Source organism: Diplotaxodon limnothrissa, linkage group LG1 (genome assembly GCF_057381915.1).
Source record: "Diplotaxodon limnothrissa isolate DT_005_m linkage group LG1, D_limnothrissa_male_GT1.1, whole genome shotgun sequence".
NCBI lineage: Eukaryota > Metazoa > Chordata > Actinopteri > Cichliformes > Cichlidae > Diplotaxodon > Diplotaxodon limnothrissa.
In genome coordinates, this window is record NC_140596.1 from 41,922,476 (window position 1) to 41,946,907 (window position 24,432).

A 24,432-nucleotide genomic window follows, 5' to 3' on the forward strand; every position below is an offset into this window, starting at 1 on the left:
CAGCTTTTGTTATAATATCAATAATATTCATATGAATATGGGATACTGTTACATGTTTGCACAGACTTTTGTGGAATATGGAGACACTCCTGGCATTATATGAGCAAAGTGAGACTCATTTTTTAGGGTTGGTGGAGATGAGTGTGAAGATCCAAACAATCCCTGTCAGTGATGGAGAAGCTTTGATGAAAATATTTGGTAAAAAGTTCACCAGCAGGAAGGAAATGAAGTTTCAAACTTTCCTTAGGAGGAGCCCAGCACGCCTGCTTAAAGAAAAGTGAGTGTGGCGATGTGGATGCTTGCAGCGACTGCTGTATAGAGGCCATCCTGCTACACATGAAACACATCAGAGTCATAACTGTTATTTTAGTCACGTGTTTGTTTATTATCCTTATTGTTTTATCTGGGACTGTTTGCAGACATCTCAGAGAGAGGAGACACCAGCATCTGAACAGAGACTCAAACCAGCAACCTGCAGCTCCCTGCTTGGCTGCTCCAGTTTTCTCCTCACTCATGTTGCCCACCAGTGATTTCTAGCTGCCCACCCACACAGCAGGCTAGAATATGCGCTGAGCCTCAGCACCCAATACTTGGACATGTTTTCTTTATTAAATAATGAACCAGACCCCAAAAGTAAACAGCTGTTATTGCTAGGCAACGGGAGCAGCCTTTGGCGATGCAGCACCTGACATTCCTGACCATGTGGGCGGAGCATGCATGAAATGGAATGTTCAGTAGAACTGTGCAACACAAGCACTTAGTTCCAGCATGTTTCATTGTATCCAGACACAGCTAGAGACACATCTACAGCAGCATCTCTGTGCAGGACAAACGACAGTTGACGAAGAAACATCGAAAACTTCACTTCACTCCTCTACAAAACGTTGGCTCCTTTGTTTAAAAGGCCAAAATGAATCAGGGGAGAACGAGAAGAGGATCGGCGAGTGCTTCACCTCACAATTCAGTACAGCTGATTAACCTGCAAGAAGAACTTCAAATGATACAGGCTGAAAATATCAAATTAAAAGAAGAGGCAGAAAAATCAAGAGGAGAAGCTAAAGATTCAAAGTTTGAAACTGATGTAGTATTGCAGGAATTACTGCATGTGGGTCTCAAACTTAAAGGAGAGAAAATGGGAAAACAACAGGCAGAAAAGGAGAATGAAAAGATGAAGAAAGAACTGTTGGAAGCTCAAAAAGCATTGGAGGAAGAGAAAAGCACAGCACAAGAAGCCAACAATAAATATCAAACTGCAAAGAAGGAGGCAGGAAATGTGATGCAGGAATTACAGGAGGTGCAGGAAGCTTTTGAAGAGGAAAAAAGGAAAATGCAGTTGGCAACTCAAGAAGCTGCAAATGTAACGGCTGAAGCTGAAACACTAAGGAAGGAATTACTGCATGTAAAGCAACAACTTGAAGAGGAGAAAAGACGTAAAGATGAGGCAGAAAATGAGATTGAAAATTTGAAGAAAGAATTGTTGGAAGCTCAAAAAGTGTTGGAGGAAGAGAAAATTAAAATACAGGAAGCAAAGAAAGAAATGGAAGATACAAAGAGTCACACTGAAAACATGAAGAAGGAACTGATGAAAGTGCAAGAAGAACTTGCAGAAGAGAAAATTGAGGTGAAGGTATTCAAGAAAGAAATGACGGTGACCAAGAAAGACTGCAAAGACGCACTGAAAGAACTACGAAAGCACAAAAAGGAAGCTAAAGAGCTCCTCAAACACAAAGGGAAACTGGCCAAACAGCAGCTGAAAGAAAAATTTAAAGATGCCGAGGAGCAGCTCAACAAGACCTTAAACGAACTGAAGGCAAAAGAAAAAGAAAAGCAAGCTGAGGACAGGAGGGGATTCTGGAGCAGACTGCTGAGAAAGAACTGACTCAGCAGCATCAATAGTTTCTTCCTCCTAATGTTAAAATCTCCACCTTTCTTTCACCCCATCCTTCTTCTTGGGACGTTTGTTTGTTTTTTAAAAACTGAAATGCACAAATAAAATTGCCATAACTTGACTTCATGTTGCCTGCTTCTTTTCTTGTGTGTCTGTGGATGTAAAACAGTAACACACTTTCTGCTCTGTGTCTTTAATTGTAAATAAATGCAATAGGTTTTCATTTTAAAATGCAGTGCAAAAAACTTCTGCTCTGAATCTTTTTTTTAGCAAAAAGCTTTTTGTTGGCTGTTGTGGAAGTTTTCCATTTAAATAAAGCCTGCAGACGAGCGGTGAGCGGTAGCTAACATTCTTTAATCAAACACACAAAGAACAGACAACCAAGCTTGATGAAGTCCCTGCATGACCGCGGGACAGACGGTCAGCAGAGTCTGAGCCCAGCATGGCTCTCAGTTAAATATCTCCAGGAACAAAAGGCAGTACACAGCTGTTTCACACTCCCTTGCTGCCTCCCAGAGTCCTCAAAGACACAAAAGACTCTTCCTGTGGAGTCGTCTGCTTCCCCCAACTTCCTTACTACACCCCCACCATTTGTCTTACTGTATGAGTGTGAGACATGTTAAAATCCAGTGGCACCAAGGCATCATACAATAAAATAATGTGATTAATACATAAGTAAAAGAAATTCCTTTACATGCCCCTTCCTGATTTCTTATGTTTTAAGCATCTTGGAGACCTAGTCATAGTGTATGCTCTGAGTTGTTCTCGTTCTTTATAACTATGCCTGTATGCCAGGATTTTTTTTTTATTACAAAATCCAAAACAATTAATATGTATATAATGTGAAAAACTCAACAGGACATGGGTGCTGATACGCTGGAAAAGAGTGAAAATGTATTTATCGAATATGAGCACAGATTTCATATAAGGAGAGTGTATTTAGTGTTAATATAGCGTTAGCAACACTTACCTTCTCCCATTTAGAAAAACGGTCAGCTTTAATTATCATGTCCACCAGGACGACATGGTTTCCTCTTGCTGCCACTTCCAGACATGTTTTTCCCTGCTGTGTACATTAGATGGCCAGAAAAGCATTGCTTTGTTAGAAGACACAGCTATGAGTGTCATAGATCTGAATCTATACTAAAACAGTTATCATGATGCTGTGCTACAAGATTAACTTTGTCCGGACAAAGAAAAAGTGAACTACGCATCAAGGTTTCAAATGGTGTGAAAAAAGATAAATATTCTACTTAAGACTAGCGTAACAAAGATCTTAATTAATATGATATAGAAGGATCAATGCACCAACTGAAAACTGTTTTTATTTGTTAGTGTACAATGTGAAATACACAGCTCAAAAAAGTAAAGGAACACTTGATCATCAACCACAAGTTAAACTTTACGGATATCAAGCTGTCGTCTTCGGAAGTGTAAGTGAATCAATTAATTTCACCTTTTTTTGGTGCAAATCAAACAGGTGTACTGAAGACGTTCCAAGACAAACCTTACTGTGTTATAGCACCACTAGAGGGGGTTGCCCTACTTTACTAAGGAGGTGGCAGATGACATCAACAGGATGTACAGCGTTGGTAGGGAGGCATTACAGTATTCACATGCAGGTAAAGGGGGTGTGAGTGTGTATATGGGTGTGTGTGGTCATACAGGAATGCAAGTAAATACGTTATCCTCCGACACACCTCTCATCTGTGCAGAACTGCGCTGAACACGTTCCCAACCGGAAGTACAGATACCGAGGTGCATCATGGGTAACGTAGTATAAACAGTTACAATGAACAAGCGGACTTTTAACAACTGTAGTAGTTGGGGGAGTCTCGTAGTGGGTGTGTGAGTATAGTGTGGCAGCCATTACATGCTTGTGTGTCTGTTCTGAGAGAAACCATACCTTTGTAACGGGCTGGCGCCGGTGACTACCCATCTCCGCACATGTACGTACGGACAGAGTAGAGCCGTGGAGACTTGGCTTGTATGGTCTTATGTTGCTAACATCAAATAAATGTGTTGTTCGATTTAACTGACTGACTTTGAGTTATCCAGCTAACCTCCACACCACATGCTCGCTGGACCTGCTAGCTGTTCTTCCTCGCCAAACTGCTCTTACAGTTCCAAGACAATCTCCATAAAGTAAATGATTCTGCAGGTGATGGGACAGACCATTATTCTCTCCTAGAATTGCTTTTTGATATCCTCGTCAGTACTGGTTTGATGAGAGAGTACCTGCAGCACATCCAGGTTACACTGTGGCCATGTCCACACTGAGACGCCGTTTTCGGTGAAGGAAAACGCAGCGTTTTGAAAACGCTATCCAAAGCCGTTTTCGTGTTGCAGTGTGGACAGCGAATCCCGAGCCTTTTCAAAAACGATGACACATTTTAGTGATGTGATGTAGTCATGTGACCAATCAAACTAAGATAGCGGAGGGCATTATACAGCGTTTGTTTTGTTTGCTCTCAGTTTTGACAGCGCTATTAAAGATTAATATCAGTCTGTACGTGCTCCAGAGCTTTTCTTCAAATTCTTTAACTCTCACTCGCTTTTGCAACTTTGTACTTTTGTGTTACTCGCAGCAACAACTCCAGCTCATTGTTAGTCCATTTAAAAAACTCGGTGCTTTTCCTCAACATTTGCCGCGACGTTTCAAAGAGCCGGAAAAGTAAATAAATGGCAGACGGAAATGAGGCAGGCCGAATCTTCTTGCGTTTCACGCATGCGCAGGACTGGAACGGAAGCGTTTTCGGCTGTTTCAATGTGGACGCACAACTCTGTGAAAACGACTGAAAACGATAGTGTGGACGCGGAACGTTTTCAGACAAAAACACCATTTTCAAATTTTAGTGTGGACGTAGCCTGTGTTTCCCAGCACAGTCTGAAGAGTGAGGAGCAGATAGTAGGAGACAGGCCAGAGCTGAAAGTTCATCGCAGTGTGAATGCTAGATAGAATTGTGTGTATGCAGGTTTGAATTGGTAAATTATGTTGTGTAAAGCTCCTTTATCATTAACCATGCTAGCCAACAGTACCCTGTACTGCTGGGATGAAATCCTCAGAGCTTGTCTTAATGCACTCGGTCCTGGGTTTGTGTTGCAGGGCAATACCCAGTGACCTGGCAATTATATAATGATGAAGACACTGATGTCACTGCCTGGCCCTCATGTTTCACACACCTGAATCCCTCATCCAAATCTGGGAGGAGATCCCCCCACCACCATCCACCATCTCATCCAGCCTTCAAAAGGCTGATGATTATGGTTTTCACTGACCTTTGTGACCCCTGACCCCTTCTTGTTTTCAATGAATTTCAAAACGTACGTCAAAGTAACATGAATATTTTTTAAGGTCTGATGTGTGACTTTAGTACTCCATTTATTGTTTTGAGCAGTGTACATAATATTCTGTGTGAAGCTGTGTGTGGTACCTTATCAGTTAGACTGAGACTAACTCTAGAAATCAGCATCATCTCAGCCAGGTCATGCCAGCCATGTTCTGAGGCAATGTGTAGTGCGGTCTGCTGCCTCTGTCGCCCACATGACAGACAACCATTAAGTAAAATTACTGTATTATAGGACATTTTATTATGCATTGTGTTCATGTGGCTGTGGAACTTTGTACTTACAATGTCAGTGGCATTCAGGTTGCTGCCAGCATCGATAAGCAATCGTACAACTTTTGTGTGATTGTTGAAAACAGCCAGGTGGAGTGGTGTGCAGTGTTGCTGTTTCAAAGAGAAACAGGTATTAAAAAGCTGCTCTCTATGATATTAACTTTTAAAACGTTTACAAGTGTTTACTGCCTAATTTTAGATTTCTTCTTCATTTTATGCACCAAAATGCTAACATGCTAACATACCACTGTGTAAGAATACCCATATGGAAAAGATATATATAAATCTTATAAAGCTTTGTGTTATGTGAAACTTGTGTGAAAAGCATACAAGAGTGAAAACAGATATAAGATCCTTTGATAAATTATATAAATGAAACTTGTTTTGGATACTTACTAAAACAATATATGAAAGTAATGAGAAAGTGGCCACTTTCATGAGTAAATCATATAAGCCTTATATGAAGTAAGCCAAATCTTATGCAAGTCTTTTATAAATTTCTTCTATTTCTTTTGCATATGGGTACTTTAAAAGAATTATCATAATTATTTTTTTCCGGAGATAGCTAACAGTGCTTACATTGTTTATAGCATCTACATTGATTCCTGCCTTCAGCAGCAAGCTGGCCTCTCTGTCATGACCATGCTGTGCCACATAATGGAGAGCATTCATTTTTCTCTACAGACAGAAGATAAATATTAATTCATGAAAATAACACTGCCAACCCACTCTTGAATTGCATATTTAAGTAAACAAGCATACATTAGTTTGTGCATTGACATTACAGCCAGAATCCAGCAGAAGTCTAACGCATTCATAGTGACCTCCGTCAGCTGCCGTGTGCAATGGTGTGAGATCATCCTACAACAACACAATACAACAGGTACAATCAAGGTCAAAGGTTTTTACAGTTTAAAGCTTATTATTCACAAGCATGAAGAAATGTGTTTTTTCAGGTTCAAAATGCTTGAGTGATCCCAAGAGTTTGGTGAGTAGGAATCATTTTTGCTTAGAAGGGTCTTGCAAGGCCAACAGGTCCTGGGTCAAAGGGCCAGGCTACTTGAAACTAGAGAAATCGCTGTGATTAGGAGTCAGCTACCTCACCCAGTTTACTGAGGAAACCACATAAACTAACATTACTAATAGTTTTTCCCCATGCTGTGAAAGTTCTTTTATTTTTTGGCAAATTCAAATCTGGTCTTCCTGTTCTTGAGCGTAACCAGTGGTGTACACCTTGTTGTAAACTGTCTGAGCTGGCTAGTATATTCCTTCTGGTTGAAAATGTCCCAAATGTTATTTTGGCTCCTCATAAAACTTTTTAATCTCTCTCTGATATGTTTATTTAGTTTTTCATTTAATGATGGCTTCTGTTGCTTCATCAACATCTCCTTAAAACTCATATTAAGTGTTCCAGTAAACAGCTACCCAATGCCAAGTGTAAATGGTTGTCTGCCTCTCTGTGTTAGCACTGTAACAGATTGGCAGACTGTTCAAGGTATACCCTGCATCTCTCCCCATGGAGGTGAGATAGGCTCCAGCCCATCAATGACCCTGAATGGGTGAGTGGATGGCTAAAAAGAAAACAAGAAAAATGCTTCAGTGGCAGGACCCACTGATTGATAGGATTCACCCTTCTTTAAGGTTCTGGACATCATAAGGCTGCTCTGGTCTGCAACACAACACACAGTTAGGTACACAAGTGTTTTGGCAATTACAATTTCTGTAATTTGTTCAATCTTAGCCTTCGCTTGTGTCAGCATCTCTTTGGACCTCATACAAAGGGTTTCACTGGACATCTACTAAATGTAAGTTCAACACTTATCTCTATATCTCTGCTTAATTACTGATAGAATAATTATGGGAAAAGTCTTAAATGGCCACAAAACTGCTTGGCAGCCATGTATCCAAATGCTTTTGAGCCTCAAAGGTTTAAAAGAGTATAAAAATTTCTATAATTCCTAAACAATTAATGCAACACTTCTGTTAAACCCTTTATAACAACCCTGTTTCCTGCACCCTGTCCAGAGGTGCTGGATCTGGGGGGCATCCGTTCATCTGGGTCTATGGCTTGCAAAGCCTTGCTCCCTGTGGGACGCTGTTCTTGATGGTGGGATTGGTTTGGGATGGCAGAATGGGTGGCTTCAGGGGTGGGCACACGGTTGTCATAGAGATGTATGGGCTCTTTCTTCGGTACTCTTAGGGGTGCATAACAAGTAAACTATCATGGTAACGGTAAATGGTAAATGGACTCACACCCATTCGCACATGCTCTTTGGTAAATGGTAAATGGCCTGTATTTGTATAGCGCTTTCTATGTAAGTCCTTTTTATCTAATGTTCACACACATTCTTCGCGCGCTGGATGCATCTGAGAGAAACTTGGGGTTACTATCTTGCCCCAAGATAATTGCCATGCAACCTTGTTTGGTTTCCCAGATGTACAAATCATGGCAAACCTCCTGGCACTTAACAGCGAACACTATATTATTCTATTTGTGTTGGTGGAACCAATTTTTGGCACAGTGTGTTTTGGGGTTTAAAAGCCATAGTAACTCTGTGTTTAGAAAAAAATGTGTCTCAATTATGGCCTGGCCTGTATTTATAGCGCTTTACTAGTCCCTAAGGACCCCAAAGCGCTTTACATATCCTGTCACACACACATTCACACACTGGTAATGGCAGCTACGGTGTAGCCACAGCCACCCTGGGGCGCACTGACAGAGGCGAGGCTGCCGGACACTGGCGCCACCAGGCCCTCTGACCATCACCAGTAGGCAACAGGTGAAGTGTCTTGCCCAAGGACACAACGACCGAGACTGTCCAAGCCGGGGCTCGAACCGGCAACCTTCTGATTACAAGGCGAACTCCCAACTCTTGAGCCACGATCGCCCCAATTGTTCTGATACTCCTGATACATACGGGATCACTAAGGGTTTTTGCTTAGACGGCAGTTTCACCTTCTTTCCTGGATCGGCTGGAGCTTTTTTAGGTGCCTTGGATGAGTGACAAAACATTTCTTCCACTGAAAACACTACATCCAGATGAACAGAATCAACTTTTTGAAATTTCCTTACCTGGATGCTTGAGCATGCATTAAGACATTTTATATTAGAAACTGTGTGGGAGTTTCCATGGGAGTGTATGGGAATGAGTCTAACAAAAGCATAGGGTATATTTTCTACTTCTTACAATAATTGTAAACCTTGTAATATGTCTGTTGACTAACTAGTAAAAATAACAGAAGTAACTAAAGAACAAACAGAATTTCTTGTGGAAAACTGAACCAGCATGTGTGTGGGATGAGGCTGAAGGATAGTTTACCTTAAGAAACTACAATCAGCAGAAGCAATTCCTAGCAATGCTGCCGTTATTTCAGGATACATTCATAAGGTTGGAAATGAGACTTATCAATAGAACATATGTAAAGATTTCTGACATGGTTTTTTTTAATCTTTTTATTATTTTTCTTATTAGCGTGAAACATACATAAAATATAATTACCATTATATAAACAATCACACATCTATGTCTATACATACATATTTATATACCTAAATGAGTATATATATACAAAAAAACAAAACAAAAAAAAACCCAAAAAAAGGAGAAAGAGAGAGAGGGGAAAAAAAGAACAATACACCTGCCCAGACCAATATATATAAACTTGGAGCAGATATGGGAGGAGGCCATCCCTCCCAGCTTACTTATTAAAGTAATCTATAAAGGGCTGCCAAATTACATAAAACCGTTTAACATGATCTCTCAATGAAAACTTAATTTTCTCCAACTGTAAATGATACATTGTGTCTCTTAACAAAGCAGAGTGAGTTGGGGGGGCTTTATTTTTCCAATTCAGAAGTATAAGGCGTCTTGCAAGCAATGTTTTAACGCTCAAAACATGAATTTGTTTGTTATTTAAGTATTTAACTGTAGCTACACCAAAAAGTGCCATTACTGGGTCTGGGGGGAGCTGTTTTTTTAAAAATATCAGACAATGTTTTAAATATTTTAGACCAGTAGGTGGCGATGCTGGGACATGTCCAAACACAGTGAGGCAGAATTCTGGCCACATCGATCACATCTTGAGTCAGCCCCTGGAAACATCCTTGAAACCTTCAGTTTTGACAGATGGAGCCTATGCAGGACCTTACATTGTAGCAGTCCGTGCCTGCAGCAGACAGAAGTGGAGTGAACCAGTTCTTGTGCTTTGGTCCATTGATCTTCAGTGATGTTAGTACCCAGTTCCTCACTCCAACTGTTTCTCAAGTGATCCAATGTAGTTGTACTGTCTATTTGCGAAAGTTGGTTGTAGATCCTGGAAATAGCTCCTTTCTTTAGCGGTTTCATCGGGAACAGATCATCTGAAACTAGCTTTTGTGGTTCATTGGGAAAGGATGGAAACGTTTCTTTAATAAAATGACGTATTTGTAAATACTTGAAAAAATCTTTTTCTATGGAAAATTTTTTGCTGAAGTTGTTGAAACAAAGGAAAGAGATTATCAATAAACAGATCCTTGATTGTGTGTATCCCTTTGGAAGTCCATAACTGGAATGTGGATCCTGAGAACAATGTGTATGCTTGATTATGAATTAATGGTGTAAAGATTGAACATTGACGCCAATGAAAATGCTTTCTAATTTGAGACCAAACTTTTAGTGAGTCAGACACTACCGGATTTTTACATTTATGCTTACCCAGATCTGAGTTTGAATGAACCAAAGATTTAAGAGTATTAGAGAAAAAAGTCATACTTTCCATCCGTTCCCAATCAGGTCTATGTTCCCCGCCCCAGAATGACATACAACGTATGTTACAGGCCCAATAACAGAGCTGAAAGCAAGGCAACCCCATTCCTCCTGTAATCTTGGGTCTTTGGAGAAATGTCTTTTTCATTCTGGGTGTCTTCTTGTTCCAGATAAACTGAGAGATTAACTGGTCTATTTTCTTGAAAAAAGTTTTTGTGATCAATATTGGGATACATTGAAACAAAAATAAAAATTTGGGTAAAGTGCTCATCCTAATGATATTTACTCGTCCAGCAAGCGAGATGGGCAGTTTAGACAGTCTTTCCAAGTTCTGTTCAGTTTGATGGTATAAATTAATAAAATTAAGTTTGAAAAGGCCAGAGAATTCACGGGTTACAGTTATTCCAAGATATTTGAAAGTATTTGAGACGGTAAAAGGAAACAAAGTCAATGTAGCACTATCTAACTTTTCTAAAGAACTAACAGGAAACAATATGCTTTTTGTTAGGTTGATTTTGTATCCAGAAATTTTCCCAAATTCAGTTAAAACTGTCAGAATTTTTGGCAATGATTTAGTAGGGTCAGTGATATATAGTAACAAATCATCTGCACAGAGAGACACCTTATGTTCTACACCAAATCTCCTTATTCCTTTATAATCCTTTGTAGAGCGTAATTGAATGGCGAGAGGTTCTATGACAAGTGAAAATAGCAATGGGGACAGAAGGCACCCTTGTCTTGTAGAGCGGTGGAGGAGGAAAGGACTAGAAGTTATATTATTTGTGTTAACCGAGGTTTTGTGTAAAGCAGCTTAGCAAGGGAAATATAATTAGGGCCTATGCCAAACTTTGACAGGGTCGAGAAGAGGAAACCTACTCGACCTGTCAAAGGCCTTCTCCGCATCTAGTGAGAGTAGTATTTCTGACATGTTTTTAAAAAATGTTGGTTTGTGTTTTTTAAGAAATATTCTAGATTTACTAAGACACGTTTTAACATCGTCATTATGGGTTTTTCACTGTGGGCTGATAGAAAATGTAATTTATACCGCTTAAAATGAATAAACATGTACAAAAGAGAAGGATTCGTAAATGTTTCTGAACATACCCCTTTAAGTGTACAGGCTCATCATCATACTTACTATATTCCTTTTATCCACACTGACACCAGTCTCTAGGATCTTCTGTAGGATCTCTGCGTGCCCTTTGCTTGCTGCTAGGTGCATAGGCGTGTTTTCTTTCTGTAATCCAGACATAACAATATATAATAACTAATATATATATATATATATATATATATATACACAAATCACATCCAGTTTGCGTTTAGTTAGACCATCATTTATTTTTCACACACCTCCAGGCTGTGTAAGGGCTATCTGACCAAGAAGGACAGTGATGGTGCGCTGCACCAAATGGCCTGGCCTCTACAGTCACCTGACCTAAACTTAGTGGAGATGGTTTGGGATGAGATGGAGCGCAGAGTGAAGGCAAAAGGACCAACAAGTGCTCAGCATCTCTGGGAACTCCTTCAAGGCTGTTGGAAAACCATTTCAGGTAATGACCACATGAAGCTCGTCCAGAGAATGCCAACAGTGTGCAAAGCAGTAATTAAAGCAAAGGGTGGCTGTTTTGATCTGAATCAAAATATACAATATAAAAAATGTTTTGAGTTATTTCTCACTTTTTCGTTTACTTCATAATTCCATGTGTGTTCATTCATAGTTCTGATGCCTTCATTGAGAATCTACAATGTAAATAGTCATGGTTCTCACTTGGCCTTGTTTTTATAAACATTTCAACACATCTTTTCAAGTCAGTTTCAAAACTCTGAAATGCTGGCTGCTGCTCAGCACAAATTACCTTGGCAGAAGTATGGGAGAGCCTAACAAAGCTTTTTTGCACAGCTTCTGCTTGTATGGCTAAACACATCTGCTGATTCAAAGTGTGTGTATGTGTGTCCATGTCTAGCTATCTTTGTGAGGACCGAAATCTGCATTCTGCTATACTTGTGAGAACCAACAGTCACTTGTGAGGACACACAACCTGGTCCTCACAAATTTGAAGGCATTTCAAGGCATTTTTGAGGCTCAAAATGTGGTTTTAGTGTCAGGGTTACAATTAGGTTATGTTTAGGTATAGGGTAAGGGTTAGGGTTAGGCATTCATATTTAATGGTTAGGGTAAGGGGCTAGGGAAAGCATTATGTCAATGAAGGTCCTCACTAAGATAGCTGAACGGGGTTGTGTGTGTGTGTGTGTGTGTGTGTGTGTGTGTGTGTGTGTGTGTGTGTGTGTGTGTGTACCTTGTCCTTCAAACCAGGCATGTAACCCATTCCAATCAGAAATTCAACTGCTTCAAGCTGTCCATGTTCAGCAGCTAGGTGTAGAGCTGTCTTCCCTGACTGAGCAGAAAGACATACACATATGTTACATATAGTGTATACAATAGTGCTTCACTGAGTGCTTCACTGAGTGCTTCACTGAGTGCTTCACTGAGTGAATGGGTTAAATGCAGAGCGGGATTTCCCCACAGGGATCAATAAAGTATGCATTAGTATTATTATTATTACAAACAAGATATAATAATTCCATTAATATCCATATAATAAAAATTCCATTCATTTTCAGCTTGATTTATTGATATACTGCTTATACACTGCTCAAACATTTAAGGAAACACTTAATCTGAGTATAGCATCAACTAAATAAAATTTCTGGGATGTTGATCTGGTCAGCTAAGTAGTAAAGCACTCAAAGCGCTTTGTACCGGATTCAATAGTGATGGGCTAAAGCTTAGGTCTCCCAGTTTGCCTACCAGATGCTGTGGGATGATGGTATTCTTCTCCAGGTGTGCAAGGTTCCGGTACAGAGCCAAGGAGATGGCATCCTCAATGGAGTGAGTTTGCCAGTAGGCAAACTGGAAGGGGTCGAATTTGGAAGGGAATCTAGAGCTAATTGACCAGGAAACATCTCCTGGACCGCGAGTCTTCTATGAAGAGCCGTTTTTCTTTGTCACCAGCGGTCGCGGCCGCTACTGTGTGCTGGCGGGGCCCGTGTCCCGGGGACGGAAAAGCATGAGGCAGCAGGCAGCGGCCCGCTCTGGCGCCAAAACGCTGATGGTAGAAACAGAGGTCCTGTCCACGGCGCCGCTGCGCCACGATCTCTGCCATAAGCAAAGGGTGGGATGCTCCGGGGCAGGTCGGCGGGGAAGTGGAAGGTGCCGCCGGCGAGGCAGGAGAATACGATCCGCTACCTCAGCCAGGGAGCGATAATCGTTCGCACCCAGGAGCGGAGAGTTGGCGAGGCTGGGTCTCACGGCTACCGGCAGCTGTCGGAAGAAGATGTGGGCGAAGAGCGAAGAGGAATCCCCTGTTGTCCAGTCCAAGCAAGGATAGCATGTGCTCCATCAGTTCCAGAGCCGTACCGCCACCCAGGCCTGAGAGGGAGAGGAGCTTTTCGGCTCGCTCTGCGTCAAAAAGGGCATAGCGCCGAAGAAGCAGGTCCTTAAGGGCGGTGTATTTCCCTTGGGTCCCAGAGGAGAGTCAATGCACGACGGGTGGCTAGCGGGTCGAGCAAGGCCACCACATAGTGATATTTCGTGTCGTCGTCAGCCAAGATGCCACGAAGAGCGAACTAAGCCTCCATGTGCACGAACCACGACGGGGGATCGTGAAGCCAAAAGTCCGGCAGCTCAAGCGTGGCGCTTGAGCTGCCGGACTTTTGGCACGGACTTGGCACGGACTTTTGGCAAAGGCAGCTGCAGCAGGAGGCAGAGGTCTGGCAGCCGCTGATGCATCCAGAGCGGAGCCGGTGCCACCATCAGGCTGCAGCATGCTTGAGTCAGGGGTCACCAATGTGGAGGTAAACACAGGCGACACGAGGGCTCTTGACTAACACTCCTCATGTATTACTCATTACCACACAACTGAATACTTTTCCCTCCAAAACACAGCAACAACACTTCCTCAGAACTGGGTGTGAGTCGAGCCTCCAGTGGTCCACCACAGTAGGATTATATTTAACTGCTAAAACTTTCTGAACAAGTTTTACACCACTGAAAAAATAATATGTGAGGGCATCATTTTTTATATTTTGACTTTCACTTCCACTCCATTAAGTGACGTGGCATCCTTTATTCCTAGCACATTACTTAGTCCATATCAGTATAGATATCCAACATGATTTTATGTTTTGAAAATGTTCCTTTTTGGGGGGCAGTGTATTTTGCGCAAATAATTTTTTGCTAGGAGATGAGAAAAGAAAGGAAGTGTTTGTTCTTTTTATGACTCAGTTAGTACAAAATTGCTCTGTAAAGCTAGTAGTCCGTCACCTTTTCAACTCCATCTAGACTGATGCCTTCTAGGTGCGCCAAGATGAACTCCAATACTCTGATGTGTCCTCGCTGAGCAGCACAGTGCAGCATATTCAGACCGTCCTAAGATGAAAAGGATATCAGGTCAAGACAATAACCTTGTTATAAATAAGTTGCATTGCAACCCAATAAAAAAAAAAGAAACCCTGTTAAATTCAGATTTTTTAACAGTTCAATGAAATATGGCAGCTCTTACTTTGTTTTCAGAGTTGAGCTTGGCTCCACAGGACACCAGGATCTGTAGGATGTTTAGGTGACCAAACCAGGATGCCAGAAGCAGAGCATTCATCCCAAACTGTGGACGATATTTACAAACTAATGAATCAGAACACAGAGAAAAATGTCTGACATAGGAATGGGAATCAAAAACCGGTTCTATTAGAAGACTGGTTCCCAGTAGTTTAATTCCTTGGAATTTAGTCTGCCTGCCTATCGATTCCAGTTGCACTTGCGCTACAATCAGCTGAATTTAGTGTGTGCTGGAGGACGAAAATAGTGGCACAGTCCACAGTTTGTATATGTACATTGCTATTATTCTTATTGCACAAAAAGGACAAGACCGTGACAGTAAGATGGAAACTGCATCCAGGACAGAAACAACTGCATTATGTTGCTAACACAACTTTGGCTCTTTGCATGCACAGACAGCATAACAAACCCATCATTGTCAAATTTCTCTAAGATTATGTTAAATGATGGTTTTCACAAGGTATAGCAATTCTATTTTCAATTCAGTTTTATTCATATAGTGCCAAATCACATAACCAGTTGCTGCAAGTCACTTTATATTTAAAGGTAAAGACCCTACAATAATACAGAGAAAACAGACAGCCAAATGACCCCCAGTGTCTGACAACTGATGGTACCCCCTGAAAACCAGAACCAATGCAGGGGAATACTGATGTATGACTACCAGTTGAACAACTTTGGCAAACATTGGTGTGGCTGCTCATTGGAAGACACAGTGGATTCGAGCATGTCAGGTGAGTATGGGAACTACCCTCAACCATTTCAACTGAAGGCATGTTTTTTAGCTAACTGTTAGATTACTGAATTCTTATTGTACACATGGGCTTACAAGCAGGATATGGCTGTAGGGCTATTCACAGACAAAGCTACTAGCTATAATTCTAACTATTCTAAAAATGTCACTACCCATTATGAACTAAATATCAATTTAATTAGTGTTAATTAGTGTGGTAGATGTATCAGACTGACAGCAAAACCCAGGGTAAAATAACTTCAGCAACAATACAAATCCACAGTGAGTTATTCCCCATATCAAGGAATGGTGTTATGGGCGTGTTATCGTTACCACGTTTGCGAGACTAGTAGGGTCCGCATGAGCGCAACATCTGCATGCATGCACAGACTAGCCTATGCCGACAACCCCACAATGTTCCAACTATGAATGCACCGAACCAAACTGTAACAGGAACAGGTGTGTGCCGCTGTCTTTATCCACATCTGTAACAGAATACAATCCCCTTTCAGCTTCCCCCTTGAACTTACAAAGGAATTTTGTAACTAAGGAAGTGAGAAATTGTTCTTGTATCAGTTCAAGTTTACTTACACTGTCAGTCTCATTAATGTCCATATCATGCTCCAGTAGGAGACGCAAAGCCTGTTCATTCCCAGCTCCTGCTGCCCAGTGCAGTGCTTTTCGGCCTACCTACACACACACACACACACACACACAAAAGACAATAACAGCACAGCGTATTTCTTGTTTGTTAGTGCTGACATTTTGGATTAAAATCACTTGTCCATAATAATTCCTTTGAGCTCATTCATTCGTTCTTGTGGCAGCTGAGTGCGATGCGGCAGGAATGAGAATCAGGACACCCAAGTCTGAGGCCGTGGTCCTTAGCTGGGAAAGGGTAGAGTGCCCATTCTGGGTAACGGACAAGTTACTGCCCCAAGTGGAGGAGTTTAAGTATCTCGGGTCTTGTTCACAAGTGAGGGGAGATCGACAGATGGATTGGCTGCAGTGATGCGGACGCTGTACCGGTCTGTTGTGCTGAAGAGAGAGCTGAGTGTAAAAGCCAAGCTCTCAATTTACCGGCCGATCTACATCCCCACCTTCACCTAAGGACATGAGCTTTGGGTAGTGAAAGAACAAGATTACGGTCAGCCATCCGGGAGGGGTTCAAAGTAGAGCCGCTATGCTTCCACATCAAAATGAGCCAGTTAAGGTGGTTCGGGCATCTGACAAGGATGCCTCCTGGGTGCCTCCTGGGTGAGGTATTCCGGGCATGTCCCACTGGGTGGAGGTCCCAGGGCAGACCCAGGACACGCTGGAGAAAGTGTCTGGGGAGAAGGAGGTCTGGGCTTCTCTGCTTAATAATAATAATAATAATAATAATAATAATAATAATAATAATGGATTGCATTTATATAGCGCTTTTTGAGACCCTCAAAGTCCTTTTCAATTCCACTATTCATTCACTCTCACATTCACTGGTGGAGGCAGCTACAGTTGTAGCCACAGCTGCCCTGGGACAGACTGACAGAAGCGAGGCTGCCATATCGCACCATCGGCCCCTCTGGCCAACACCAGTAGGCGGTAGGGTAAAGTGTCTTGCCCAAGGACACAACGACCAGGATCGAACCGGTTGTAAATAACAAATATACATTTCAAAAAACATGGTGCAGAAACATTTTGTACAAGTCAAAGGAGCTTGCAAAGAACAGCGTCTGGACTTCTTTAAGTTGCTTGAAGACGTTTCACCTCTCATCCGAGAAGCTTCTTCAGTTCTAAGGTCAAATGGTGGAGAGTCCCAGATATAAACCCAGTGGGAGTTTCCCCCCACAGAGGGACAAAAGGACCCCCTGATGATCCTCTAATCGCCTGAGCCAAGGTGTGAAACTGGGTGTGGGTCCCAATCAGCCAGGGTTTTGGGTGTGTTCATTGTGAAACCTGGCCCCACCTTATCATGCGAATTCCTGAGATCAGATGGTCCAGGATGTGAGTGGGCGTTAAGGCGTCTGGGGAGGGATCTCAAAACTGGATTATAGATGGCAGAGAGTTGGTGTCGTAAGCCCCGCCTCTGTTCAAAGATGGTCGCTCACAGTGGACACACCATCTTTGATGATCTTTGATCACCGTCTCTGATTATCACTGGTTCAAATGTTTAGGGATAACTGGTAATTAAATTTGATAAGTAATTACATAAAAACAACAACAACAACAACACTACATAGTCCACATTTTGACAAACATGCTAATAAGGTCTTCTTTAATTTCCGTACATAATCTGGCTACAATGTAGCTTGCCATCGCCAGTGTGTGAATGTGTGTGTGAATGGGTGAATGACTGAATGTAGTGTGAAGCGCTTTGGGGTCCTTAGGGACTAGAAAAGCGCTATACAAATGCAGGCCATTTACCATGTACCATGAGTCTGTACCAAGCATGTCACGACCTGCAGGATCAGCCAGGTGCTGATCAGAATCTCTCCACTCCTAGCCCTCCTCTCTTCTCTTTTTCCCTCTCTCTCCCCCTCTCTCCTTCTCTCCCCTGTTTTGCCAGGGCGGAACTCATGGCTCAGCCCCGCCTGTTGGGTTATCATATAGCCCGACGGGCGGGGCTGAGATAGATTTTGGTCGCCCGCCCGGAGATATCGCTAGCTCCGGGACGTCGGGCTAGCGATTTTGCGAGCCCTGTGGCGGGTTCACGCCCTCGGTCCACGCCTTCCTGGATTGTGAACACCTGGGCCTCATCAGACCAGCTGGTATATTAGAGGGAGGAGATCAGCTGTTCAACGCTGGATTGTTGTGAAGGCTCTAGTCAGTACACATCTAGCTCAAGTTTCCTGTGCCTCTGTCTCAGAGACTTAACGAGTGTTTCTTTGTTCCTAGATTCCCCGGACCCGGATTGAACTGAGCGCATGTGTGATTTCCCCGTTTTCCCTGGAGTCCTGGACCCATGCCCCTCACGTCTTGTATATAGCACTAATCCCGCACTGTCTGTACATACACTTGGTGAAGATCTGTAAATAAACAGTCTCTGTTTAAACGCTACTCAGGAGTCCTGCGAGTGGATCCTCTAAGCAACCCGTGACAAAGCAAGACAATAACCAGGGCATTATCTCAAAAAGGACTTTAGTATAACATATAATATATTATGTTATAAAATATTATCCATCAATGCATATAGGTGGACCAAAGTCCAGGACAGCTTAGTTATTCTAAGACAAATTTACAAATTTTAAGTGCCGACGGCCCGCTAGCATGCTCTATCAAAAATGTGCTTTGTTGTGTATCTGACGGACGAAAGCTAAACCAGTTCCACATCACTGAAGCTGCAGCATTTTTACAAACCAATTCTGGTTCATCCGTTTCATTCAACGATCCGCTCTCGCCCTTCTCATTCTCCATCGCTGCCATGCTTTTTCCACCATGTGCGTATGAAAACAAAGGCACTGCGCATGCGCGTTTCACCCATACTCTATCGCGATATTTCATTTTCTTATCGTTGCCCAACATTATACCGGTATTACCGTGAACGGTATGATATGGCCCAGCCCTACAATTAACTTCATCATACATAAATAACCCAGGAGTCTTCGAAGTAACTTTGGTCCATCGAGACGACAATAAAATGATAATATGGTCTCCTGTTAGTTTGGAATTGAATATTGGTCAAGGGTTCCCTTTGTTCACTTCAGACTTTCAGTACAACTGTGTATCACACCAGTTACAAAATACTGATGAGCAGGACAAGGAACTGAGAGCAGTAGCAGTCAATGAGAAATCTGTTCCAGATCGTGAATAAAACCAGAAAGATAGTGACCGACTCTAGACAACAGAGGACAGATATTTATCAGAGCCTGTGTTTATCCTGGGACAGGACGTTAGTATACAGTTGTGTTCATAAATGGTAAATGGCCTGTATTTATATAGCGCTTTACTAGTCCCTAAGGACCCCAAAGCGCTTTACATATCCAGTCATCCACCCATTCACACACTGGTGATGGCAGCTACATTGTAGCCACAGCCACCCTGGGGCGCACTGACAGAGGCGAGGCTGCCGGACACTGGCGCCACCGGGCCCTCTGACCACCACCAGTAGGCAACGGGTGAAGCGTCTCGCCCAAGGACACAACGACCGAGACTGTCCAAGCCGGGGCTCGAACAGGCAACCTTCCAATTACAAGGCGAACTCCCAACTCTTGAGCCACGATCGCCCAAGTTTACATACTCTGGTATATGCATATAGATGATAAAAGAAAAACATTTCTTTCACTCATGGTTAGTGGTTGGCTGATGCCATTTATTGTCAAACAACTGTGGGAAAAGGTAGTTGACTTCTATAAAACAGGACAAGGAAATAAGAAAATATCAGCAGTGTCAAACTCCAGTTAAGAAGTGAAAAATGGGGGTTCTGCTGAAACCAAACCACAGTCAAGTAGACCAACTAAAATTTCAGCCACAACTGCCAGACATATTGTTTGGGATGCAGCTCCCCCAATCAGAAGCAGGACCTGCAGACTCTTAAAGGTGCAGAACACTCATACACAACAGACCAGACATACTGACACACCGATTCAAAACATGGCCAGGGCCACATAACAGAGTAAGCCAGAATGAGACTAGGCAAGAAAAGAAAATGAGAATTTAGAGGACCCAAGGCTTGGATTTTTAAAGCCATCAACTGCTGACATCCAGAAAAGTCTGTGCTTCAGCATGCTTACTTTGTTTTTGGCATTGACGTCCACACCCTTCTTGATGAGTTCTTGCATTTTCCATGTGTCATTTCTTCTGGCAGCATCGTGAAAATCCTTTTCAGACCACAACACTGAAATCAGACAAAGAAAAAACCTTAAGCGTCAAATCTGTGCTGGAGTTGGAATGTCATTTGCCACCTTTGAACCTAACCCCACTCATTGCATAAAAGTTAATAATCCAAGAAAAAGTTTACAAGAGGAAGACGGGGGTGCAGAAAGAGTGAAATAAGCTACATGAATGTGTGAGCCTGAGTGATGCTCAGGCCACAGGTAAATGGCCTGAGCCAAGTGGCACCAAGTGGCACAACAATTCACTTCTGCCACAGTTTCTTTTGACATAAAGGGACTTTAGCATGACATTCAAGTTCCAGCACCACTCTGCTTGAAGCTAAAACTAAGTCTTTGATCTCTATTGGCATTCATGACCTGTGCTACCATTTGTAACTGTGGAGACATGTATGGCTGCAAAGGAAATGAATTTAGTATGGTTGTTAGCTGTACTTTCTTTCACCCTCATGTTGAGTTCTGGTCAAATTTGACTGATTTAAAACATTTAGCTTTGAAAAAAGTTTCATCAGACTGACCTGAACATTCCATGACTTTGTCCACAAAAGAGTCCACACACTCAAACGCAAAACACACTCCTTGGGTTCCCTGGCAACCACTACAGAAACATTTTCCCTAGTAGAGCCTCTCTTCCACGGAACAACTCCAACTGTGTTGGCAGTTCTCACAAACAGTTGAAACATTGTTTCAAAGGCATCAAACTTGTTTCATAAATTTGGTTTATAATACTTTTTTGGAAGCAAAGCCCCCCCAAAAAAGCATAGAGGCAACTATGTGGCAACACCAGGGCAGGTTGATATACCCTAAGTGAGGCTCTTGATTACACAGTTGATCACTACACTGGTGAGGACAAGTGAGAGAATGAAACTGACAATGAGGATGAAATAGAGGAGGAAGTGTCAGAAGCTAAAGACAGCACTGAATATAATTTGTGCAATCCAGACCAAGATTTGTGCAATCCAGACCAAGATAAGATGAGGAGGAATTCAGTGATGAAGATGACGCTGCTGTCACATTCAAGAACTTCAGGAACTTATCCCCACCTGACAATCACGTTAGGTTTTCTGCTGAAAATTTCATTAGAACCTGCAAAATTTGCTGTGTCCTGGATGATGACATCAAATCCTGCTTCGAACAGTTACTGACTGTGTTGATCTAAACCATAGCGGCAAACTTTGAAGGGGAAACAAAAACAGAGTTACAAAGACAGTTGGAAGGAAGTAACCCAGAAACAGATCAAAGCACAGATGAATCTTTGGATGTTGAGTAATGAATTCAGATCCAGAAATATTCAACCAGCAGTTTATGGGATGCAGCATCTGGTCAGTCAATGTTTCAGGCCACCATGTCACTCCAATAATCTTACATGTTTTTTCGGGTGATTCTCTTTGACAGCCACGATACAGGACCAGGTTGTCATCACGAAGACAAACTGGCGGTGATCGGAGAGGTCTGGGGCAAGTGTGTGGAGTGCCAGCCACTATATTTCAAGTCCAAACGTCACAGTGAAGGAGCATCTGCTGGCTTTTAGGGGACACTGCCCTTTTAAACAGTATGTGCCAAGCAAGCATTCTAAATACAGCATAAAGAAATGGGCAACATATGAAATATAAAGTATTCCCAGTCACTTTTGACACAACAGGTGTTACTCTGTTTGACTGTAAAAATATTGTAAATGGTTAAAAAAAAAAACCTGTTCCTGGTAACTTTGACCCAATGTAATCTGTGACAATTGTTTCTCGTAGTCAAAACAATGCAGAAATTACTTTTTAGTAGTCGAATTCACAGGTTATAACCTCGGATTAATGAAACATAAATAACAAACAGAAGTTTAGAAATGGTTTATATGAGAAACAGAAAAGCCACTGGGCTGCTCAGTCACTAACTAACATTACTGTACTTTTATTATGAGTGTTAGACTGTAAGAGTAACAGCTGAATACTAAATGTGTTCAAACAGCAGCATATTTCTCTCTCTCCACATCTGTAAGGACAGGTGAGAATGAGACTTTATTCGAGCTTTGAGGGATAAACTTCACATCTGACACTGATTCTTCTCTCTGATTACAGGAGCTGCACTCAGATTAGGGCTGCCACAAACGATTATTTTGATAGTCGACTAGTCACCGATTATTTATGCGATTAGTCGACTAATCAGATCATCATCCATTGGACGTAAAACTACAGCTTATTGCACCAGCAGCATCTGCTCTTATATAACTATCATTAGCTTACAGCTTTAAGCTTTTAAGGTGCTAACTAAAAATAAAGACAAGATGATAGTTTATTAAATTTTAATGAAATTTGCAGATTGTTTCGGTGAAGTTTAATAAACTCCTTGCTATCTAAAATATAACAGGACAACGGAGTATATTCTCCAGCATCTCACACTTCTGATGATCAGCTGTCTGCTTGACGTTTATTCAGCTGTGTAAAAACTATAACTTTAATCTCAGACAAACTGATTTACTCAGGAACAAATAAAATACTAAAAAAAAAAAAGCCAAACAATAACATTTTAAGTTATCTAAGTGACTCATATATATTTAACCTGACTAGCGAAAGACGGCGGTGGGTTTGAAAACGATTTGCCGGGAGTCCGGTGCTCTCACGGCGCTAGTGACCTAGCCCCCAGCTCGCTATCGAGCTAGTGGGTAACAGACGTCTCCGAAAACGTTGGCGCGCTTTTGAAAATATGTGGTGTCCTGATAAACTGAGCAGATATTTGAGGTTTGCACAGCTACATTCTCGGCTGAAAATATGTTAAACGTTTATTTTGTGACCCAGAAAGAATAATAAGAGTAATATTAAAACTAACTAGCTGCCGCCATTGTTGGAAACTGAGCTGGGCCGCGCTATGAATTCTGGGACACAGCTGCTTCTCTTCTTCTTCTTCTTCGGGGTTTAACGGCAGCTGGCATCCTTGTACATGCAGTGCTGCCATCTTCTGTTTCAGTCCGTTATTACACTCTTAAATCCTGCTACTTTATTCCTGCGTGTTTTGCGATCTTACAAACCTTCAAACGACGTGTCGACTATTAAATTTGTCGTCGACGATTTTGATAGTCGACGTAATCGTGACTAGTCGACAAATCGTGGCAGCCCTAACTCAGATTCAGACATCAGCAACACCCAGTGATGATTTATGCTGAAAACAGTTTTTTAGTACTGGAAAAAATTAACTGATGAAAAAAGAACAAAGGCTAAACTAAGTTAGCCCTAAGTTATTAAGTCGTATTGTATCACATACTTAACTGTAGATTGTTATTCATACATTCATTTCATCACGTTTGGACAACTGTATTTCACTGTTTATATGTGTAAGAAAAAACTCCCTGGAATTCCTGCAGGTTGTTCAAAACGCTGCAGCAAGGCTTCTGACCAAATCTTCAAGTACTCACATGTGACACCATCTTGGCATTGGCTCCCCATTGAATTCACATTCCATTTTAAGATTCTGATTCTGACTTTTAGAGCTCTCCATGGACAAGCAGCAGTTTACATTATTGAACTTCTACAGCCCTATGTCCCTAGCAGGTCCCTGAGGTCATGTGATCAGGGCCTACTTATTATACAGCATACGAGGCTTAGAACTAAGGCAGACAGAGCTTTTGCCTCTGTGGGCCCTAGAGGAACCCAGAGGCAGTAAATCGAGAGCACTGGCCTAAATCTCGGCAGTGTCTCTCCTTCCTCAAAATACTTAAAGACTTCCATCTGCCTCTGAAGGTGCTCAAGAACTTCTACTCCTACACCATCCTGACGGGAAATACCTGCACCTGGTATGGGTAAAGCACCAAGCAGGACGAGCTCTCCAAAGAGTGCTTTGCTCTGCCGAACACATCATTCCCTCAGAGCTTCCTGACCTGCAGTCTGTTTACACCAAGTGGTGCAGTACCACAACCAGGAAGATTATGAAGGACCTCTTCCATCCCCACAATGGACTCTTCTCACTGTTGAGGTCAGGGAAGCGCTTCTGCTCCTTTAAGGCCAAAACAGGGAGAATGAGGAGGAGCTTCTT

General features: G+C 42.1%; 1 protein-coding gene across 1 annotated transcript in view; it reads right to left on the reverse strand.

The window, feature by feature from the left end:
- ankdd1a (ankyrin repeat and death domain containing 1A) overlaps positions 1–24,432 on the reverse strand; it is a 34,400-nt gene that overhangs the window by 2,547 nt on the left and 7,421 nt on the right. The window contains exons 2-12 of the mRNA XM_085358809.1: positions 20,317–20,420; positions 16,196–16,294; positions 14,819–14,917; positions 14,581–14,685; positions 12,554–12,652; positions 11,392–11,490; positions 6,271–6,369; positions 6,088–6,186; positions 5,521–5,619; positions 5,323–5,421; positions 2,859–2,954 (exon numbers count right to left, since the gene is read on the reverse strand). Of these exons, the coding sequence (XP_085214935.1) occupies positions 2,859–2,954; positions 5,323–5,421; positions 5,521–5,619; positions 6,088–6,186; positions 6,271–6,369; positions 11,392–11,490; positions 12,554–12,652; positions 14,581–14,685; positions 14,819–14,917; positions 16,196–16,294; positions 20,317–20,420 (1,097 nt within the window). The remainder of the gene's footprint in view (positions 1–2,858; positions 2,955–5,322; positions 5,422–5,520; positions 5,620–6,087; positions 6,187–6,270; positions 6,370–11,391; positions 11,491–12,553; positions 12,653–14,580; positions 14,686–14,818; positions 14,918–16,195; positions 16,295–20,316; positions 20,421–24,432) is intronic.